This window comes from Pteropus alecto, unplaced genomic scaffold (genome assembly GCF_000325575.1).
Source record: "Pteropus alecto unplaced genomic scaffold, ASM32557v1 scaffold67, whole genome shotgun sequence".
NCBI classification, from domain to species: Eukaryota; Metazoa; Chordata; class Mammalia; order Chiroptera; family Pteropodidae; genus Pteropus; species Pteropus alecto.
Window position 1 is genome coordinate 9,326,406 of NW_006441061.1, and position 7,121 is coordinate 9,333,526.

The 7,121-nt window shown below is 64.5% G+C and overlaps 2 protein-coding genes across 3 annotated transcripts in view; one reads left to right on the forward strand and one right to left on the reverse strand.

Moving 5' to 3' along the window:
* The window catches only part of GPSM1 (G protein signaling modulator 1), a 21,767-nt gene extending 20,198 nt beyond the window's left edge, over positions 1–1,569 (forward strand). For both annotated transcript variants that reach the window (XM_025051224.1, XM_006918106.3), the window contains one exon: positions 292–1,569. In XM_025051224.1, coding sequence (XP_024906992.1) covers positions 292–498 — 207 coding nt within the window. In that variant the 3' untranslated portion in view covers positions 499–1,569. The remainder of the gene's footprint in view (positions 1–291) is intronic.
* A 3,963-nt stretch (positions 1,570–5,532) lies between these two features.
* Positions 5,533–7,121, reverse strand: part of DNLZ (DNL-type zinc finger) — a 2,171-nt gene continuing 582 nt past the window's right edge. Inside the window, exons 2-3 of the mRNA XM_006918107.3 lie at positions 6,632–6,771; positions 5,533–5,789 (exon numbers count right to left, since the gene is read on the reverse strand). Coding sequence (XP_006918169.1) covers positions 5,621–5,789; positions 6,632–6,771 — 309 coding nt within the window. The 3' untranslated portion in view covers positions 5,533–5,620. The remainder of the gene's footprint in view (positions 5,790–6,631; positions 6,772–7,121) is intronic.

The following is a 7,121-nucleotide window of genomic DNA, read 5'->3' on the forward strand; positions in this document are numbered from 1 at the left end:
CTGGCGGGGGACCTGGGCGGGCCTGGGAGGGCGTGCCCACAGCTCCGTCCCCCAGCCCGGCTCGTCCCGTGCCCAGCGGCTACCCGCTCTCCCGGGCGGGCTGCTCTCAGGGCCGGGCTCCCAGTGCTGCCCCCGGATCCCAGGAGGCCCGAGGCGGCCTGGCCCGCACTCCTGAGCTGGCACTGCTGCTGGACAGCCGTCCCTGCCTCGGGCTTGTCTGCAGGGCCACTGGCCATGGGGCCCAGGTGCTGGGAGGGCAAGGCTGCCGACCGGCTGTCCGTGTCTGCCCAGTCCTCCAGAATCGACGACCAGCGCTGCCCACCCCCTGACGGCGTGCCCCGCGGCCCCACTGTGCCAGACGAGGACTTCTTCAGCCTCATCCAGAGGGTGCAGGCCAAGCGGATGGATGAGCAGCGGGTGGACCTCGCCGGGAGCCCCGAGCAGGACGTGGGCGGGCCCCCGGAGCCCCGGCAACAGTGCCAGCCGGGCACCAGCTAAGGCCTCGCCCCCATGGCTGGGCCTGCCCTGCCCCCACTCCTGGACACAGTGGGGGGACTCACAACAGTCCAGGACGCCCACAGCCCCCCAGAAGCCGAATCCTCCCAGGGCCGTGGCTGAGGGCAGGCTCTGAGCCCCCCGCCCTTCCCACTGAGCTGGATGTTGGCCTGCCACCCGCACAGTGTCCCCCTGCCCAGGGTGACAGGCTCGGGCCAGGGCTGCCCATGTGGGGTGGGGCTTATCCTGCCCGGAGCCAGCCCCCACATGGTACACGGCTCACTGCAGCCCTGCCCTGCCCCAGCCTGGGCCTGCAGCATGTCGGCCCAGACCCCGGTGCTGTCCAGACCCTCCGTGACCTGTCCCTGCCCCGTGCCCACTCCGTCCTGCCCAGCCAAATGTGAAAACCCTGCTGCCTGCCCCACACCCCAAAAGGTTCTCTGGGGGCCACCAGTGACACAGGCGTCCCTGTCCCCCCAGAGCTGGTCCCCGGATGGCCCGGCAGACATGCTCGCCCCAGTCCCGGCTTCTCACCCCCCAGAGGGTTCCCCTCCCTCCTGCCCAGGCTGAGGGAGGAGCAGGAAGGTGTCACAGAAAGCCTAGAGCCCGATGTCCCCACAGAGCCCCCGGCCCTGGCACTTTAGCCCCCAGCCCCATGCAGTGCTGAAGAGGCAAGGGTCCTGGGGGGCAGGCTGGGGGTAGGCAGCGACCGGGCCCTGAAGCCCAGCAACAAGCAGGACTAGCCAGTGGCCCAGTCTGCTCCCGACCACGCCAGCCCTGTGGCCGTGGGGGAGGTGGCGGCAGCAAAGCTGGGGGGCTTACTTCGGCCCACCCTTCGGTACAGCCTAGGAGCCCTGGGTGGGCAGGTGGGGCTCGGTGTGGGGACACCCCGGGGCCGGTCCGGAGGCGTGGGCTCAGACGCCAGCGCACAGGCTTCTGCTCAGCCGAGTACTTGAATGTACACGCATATTTATTGCTCTCACGTTTGCCATGTCGTCTGTGGGTCCTTTCCAACCCAGAAGGTACATCTGTTTTTCTGTTTTTTCCGGAAAAAAATAAAGTCTGCCAAGCGAATGCTGTTGTGTTGGGATCAGTGCTGCGAGGTGGGGGGGTTCTTCGGGAGGCCCAGGTGACTGAGCTCACCTGGATGAGTAAGCCCGGCCAGTGCAGAGGGCCTGGGGCTCTGGGGCCCACACAGGTTGTCCTGGAGACATCTGGGGCCAGGGGGCCCTGCTGGGTTTGTCAGTGAGGGGACTGGAGCTCCGGTTGAGGGGTACCCCAGGGACGCAGAGCCGGCAAGGAGCTGCAGCCAGAGCCTGTGTCCCCCAAGCCTGGCCTTCACCCCATGTGCCCCTCAGGGTGGGTCAGTCAGGAGCCAGCGGGGCGAAGGCTCTGACACTGGGACGCAGGAGCTGCTGGGACGAGCCACTCTCCCCTTGGCCTCCCCACCCTGTCTCCTCCCACGGCCGTCCACGCAGCCTCTCATGGGCCACGCCTGCCCGGGGCCCCCACCTGGAAGGCTTCGTACCAGGAGGCCGGTCTCAGCGGGCCCACACAGCGAAGGAGCTGGGAGCCTCGGCGTATGCCCCATGTGGGGCTCACATCTAGGGGGCACAGAAGTGCGGGCAGTTGGGGTGTGTGCCAGCAAGGCCACCCCCACAAACACCCAATGCCCTGCTGGGAAGCCTACTGCCTCCCCACTCACAGGAGGGGGCTCTGGCCAGAGGCTGATAGAAACTGGGGGCAGGCTGCTCCTGGTCTGCATCTCTGGGCCTAAGACATGCTGTGGCCCCTGGGCACCAGGGGCCTCAGGCCAGGACAACTGCAGTCGACTCATGTGCTGAGACACCCGTCTTGGTCTGCTCAGGGCCCACGCCAGGAGAGACGCATTCAGACTCCCTGGATTTCAGAGGGGGACAGATGACCCCAAAGGGGGCAGGAATCTATGAGGCAGAAGCCGAGGGCCCATCCACTGGGAGCTGGGGGAGGCTGACCAGTGGGTACAGGAGTGGACAGGAGACTTCCATTCCAGAAACAGTGGCCAGGAAATGCGCATCGCCCCTCACAGCCCCCGCCACGGAAAGGCTGTGTGTGTCCCTGAAGAAAATGCTACATGTGTGTGTCTCCCCGTGGGAAATGCTACGTGTGTCCCCGCAGGAAATGCTACGTGCGTGTCCCTGTGGGAAATGCTACGTGTGTGTCCCCATGGGAAATGCTGTGTGTCTCCGCGGGAAATGCTACATGTGTGTGTCCCTGCAGGAAATGCTGCACGTGTGTCCCGCAGGAAATGCTACGTGCGTATCTGTCTGCAGGAAATGATAACATGTGCATGTCCTGGCAGCGTCCAGAGCATCAGGACCATCAGGAATCACCCTGCCGAGCCCCTGGCCTCACGAGTGCCCCAAGTCTTGTGCCTAGTACACCGTCTGTCCCCAGCACACCTATGGGTGCAGGTGCTAGGACCGCCAGGCCGAGCAGAGGGCAAGTGTGGCCCTTGGATTCGGGGGAAGCTGAGACAGGCCAGTCGCTGCTCCCCCGCCTCTCTCAAGGGGGCCCTGTAGGACTGCGGGGTGGGAGGCGCCCACAGACATGGCCACGGCCACGGCAGCACACCTGGTCACGTTGTGTGTGCAGAGGCGGCTGAGTCAGTGCACGTGGATGCATGGCAGGGGCTGGTGGCCTGGCTGGCAGTCAGGGCTGGGAGGAGGCTTGAGGAGGGGAGGGGGTGCAGGTGGGAAGGCCTCTGGCACCAGTCAATGCCCAGCAGAGACCCCACCCCACAAGGGGACCCGAACAACCAGGCAGCCAGGTGATGTCTACTGGCCCTGCCACCCTGGTACCCGCACAGTGGATAGGCAGTAAGGTGGGCCCAGGCAGGTCTCCCCCTCTCCAAGGTGGCCTCGCCATGCAGCTGCCAGCACTGGGCAGCTCAGCACATGGCGGGGCTCTGATGGCACCGGCCAGACCTGGGTGGCAAGGTGATTACGCGGGCCTCCTGCGCCCTGGGGGGACTACGTCCTACCTGGACCCACACACTCTAGGATGCATGTGTCTTTCCAGTCCATGTCTCTGCCCAGGACCCGTGGGCCACCTATAGCATGGAGGTGCAGTGGGCCTGTGGCATCATGCCCCAGACGCCGCTGGTGGTGGGCCCAACAGAATGGCCTGTGACGATGCAGCAGGGGAGGCAGCTCAGGGACAATGCCCCACGAACCAACAGCTGTCATAAGGCACTGTCCCCAGTAGGGTCTGGGAGCCAGGTGGAGGCGGAAGAGGCCCTCCCACCCTCCCCTGTCCCACCCACACCCCAGTCCCAACCTGCCGCCCCGCCTCCCGATCAGTGCGGGGTGCCAGGTTGGGACTGGGGTGTGGGTGGGACAGGGGAGGGTGGGAGCAGCTGAGGGAAGCTGGTCCCAAGGGGAAGGGCAGGCCCTGAGCACACCCCCGACATCCCCCGCCCTAGACAGTTCACAGTGCCCCAGAAACCCGTCCTCCACCACCACGTCCTCCCGCAGCAGCCCCCATCCAGGTCAGCATGCCAAAGGCTCTGAGAAGTCCTGCAGGAAGTTGTCTGAAGATGTCTAAGCTGTCATTCTCTACCTAATGTTCCCAGACACACGACTCCCTAACCTGTCGCATTGGAGAGGGTCCTGGACTGGGGCTGGGGGAGGAAATAGAACAGGGCAGCCAGAAACCCGAAACGGCTGGGAGGCAGGGGAGGGGAAAGCGTGCCGAGTCTGCACTGCGCACCGAGGCGCAGCAGGGCCCGCAGGCCCAGGGCTGGCCGCTGCACAGCTCCAGCAGCTCCGGGCACAGCGGCTGCCCCGGTGTGGGCCCTGGGGTCTGTTACTCTCTCTGGGAGGGGCGGGCCCTCTGGGGCAGCCTGATCAAATCATCAGAATGCAAAAAATAACAAACACGACTGACACGTACACCCAAACCACGGGGCTATCGCCCCATCCATGGAGGGAGGGGCCCGGCAGTCCTCCCGGGGTCCGCCAGCTCCCCGGGCCTCCCCAAACTCCAAGGGCAGTGAGGCAGCCAGGCCACAGCCCGGCCCCACTCCTGTGTGTGAAGGCCTGCCAGCCCCCGCATGGCCTCCACGCCTCCAGGGAGGGGAAATGGGGCTGGCAGAGGCTCCAGAATGATGACGGTCTCTGCAAATGGCACAGCAGCCTTGGGTGGCAGTAATAGAGGGTTGTTCGCCAAGAGAAGGACGGGGGTAATTGAGGCGCAAACTGCTGACGCCCCGGAAAACAAAGCCAGGCGTCGAGTGCTGACGCGGGCGGTGACGGGAAGCTCAGACCTTGCCGCGATGTACGAGGGGGGCTGGTGACTCATGCTGAAGGTCACACCGCCCCGAACCCCGCTGGGGGTAAGCACGCTCCCATAAACACAGAGACACCCTGAGGAGGTCAAACGAGGCTGGGAGACAAGCCGTACGCCCCGGGGGCAGTCATGGGGGCACTTGCCCGCCCCCTTCTCGCCACCACAGCCGCCCGGCCCACCTGCGGCCACAGCGAGCAGCCCAGTTTGCGTCCAGGGGACAGACGCAGGTGGCACGGGAGGGATCTGTGGGGCCTCCCTGGTCTGGTCACAGGGATGGGACCTGCAGATGGGCTGATCCTGCCCCAGGAAGAGCAGTGGCTCGCTGGCCATCCCGTCCAGGCCCCTCCCCAGGGCCAGCAAGATCGGGGCCTGACGTTCGGGGGCACAATGAGCCACCCTGTGCCTGTCCCGAGTCTGTCCTCTCTGTGCACCTGACGGGATGGCACCATGAGCACCTCCACCTGCAGACAGGCAGAGGCTCAGAGGGGCAAAGTGACCTGCCCGAGGCCACGCAGCAGTCAGGACGGGCTCGGACTCCACGTCTAGCCCCTTCCCACTCGACGCGGCCTTCGGCAGGCCAGTGCAAGGGCAGTCCCTTGGAGCAGGGCGACAGCGCTGGACTGGGGGATCTTGAAGCTGCACAGGGAAGGGTCCCTGTGAGTCATCTGCCTTCAGAGCCAGGGACAACAGGAGAGCTCAGGCCCCATCATCCACGGTGATATCTGTTTATTGACAGAAACAGGCAAGTGTGGAGAGGCCCCAGGCCAAAGCACCCTGCTGGAGGGCAGAGGCCGGGTCAGCTGGGCTCCGTCTTGCCAGTGGGGCTGGCGTCCTGGCCCTCATCCCGTTCTGGAGCTGCAGTGGGTTGGGGGGCCGCCGCAGCCTCTAACACCAGCTCCAGAGCCCCGTCACCGGCCACTCGGCACACCTTCTCCCCTCTGGCTGCCAGGATTTCCTCAATGTTCCTGAGAGAGGGAGGCGCCATGACACTCCGGGCCCCATGCCAGTCCTGCACCTTGGTCCCTTGAGGGCATGCAAGGCCAGGCTCTAGCAGGAGCATGGGTCCCCGCATTGGTGTGGCATCAGGGCCACTGCATGCTGCCCTCATGGAACCTTTTCCACAGCCCCCAGAGGCAGCCCCTACTAGTCCCATCCCCAGGGGAGAATGCTCACTCTGAAGCCAAACTGAACTGTCCAGGGCCACCTGGCCACAAAGCTCCTGACCATCGCTCTCCAAAGGGGTGAGGCCGATCCTGACAGGCCTAGGGTCCTGTCCACGCCACCTCACATGCACCCCTAACTCTAGTGTGCTCAAGCAGCCAGCATCGACACAAGACAAGGAAGTGACTCGGAAGTGACTCGCTAGGATCCCCGCCCCACAGCAGGGAACCTCTGCAAGATGAAGGAACCATAAAGTGAAAGGTCACTGCTTTAGGCGTCAACTTCGTCTGACCCCTCACTTGAGAGGCCTGTGGCCTTGGCAGGTAGATGGGTCCTGCCTGCTGTCATTGAGGGCAGAAGTCAGGCAGTGAGGCAGGGCCAAAAGAGGCTGGCCTAGGGCAGAAAATTTAGCAAATGAAAAAATGTCCCATACTTGAGACATACAAGAAAGTTATTTGTGGTTTATCTGAAATTCAAATTTACCTGCTTCACCTGTATAGTAAGGCTAGAGAGAAAGACTCTATAAACCTGATTATGGGGATGGTGCCCCGGGGAGACTCGGTGAGGCCCCTGACTGACCCAGGACCCACCAGGCCAGCCCTAGGATACAGGCCTCTGTCTCCTCACCCTGCCCAGGTGGCCTTACCGCTTCCCATCCAGGTCAGAGAACCAGCCCAGATTGTCAGCGATGATGTGGTGGTTGTCGCAGCCAGGGCAGGTCACGATGACCACGCCCTGGTGATAGGCCAGTTTGGAGATTTGCTTGGAGGACCGGGTCCCACAGACCTGGAGACAGAGCGCTCAGGGGAGGTGAAGCGCCTGGATCTGCCCATTCCAAGGATTAGCTCCATCCTAAGGATCTGCTCCTCCTGAGGGACAAACCCTCCCCTCCCCAAGAGCCTGGCCCGCCCCTCTGCCAGGAGGCCCTGCCCCTTATGGTAGCTCCACCCTCGGTACAGCGGAGCCCGTCCCAGAAGGTCCCACTCCCTGGGACCACCCCTCAGTGAAGCCCCGCCCCTCAGGATAGCTCCACCCCTCTCCCAGAAGGCCCCGCCTCTGTCCCTGAGCGCTAGATCAGTCCCACTCCTGGAAAGCCCCACCCCTTGGCGAGGCCTCCCCCTTCCCAAACGACCCCG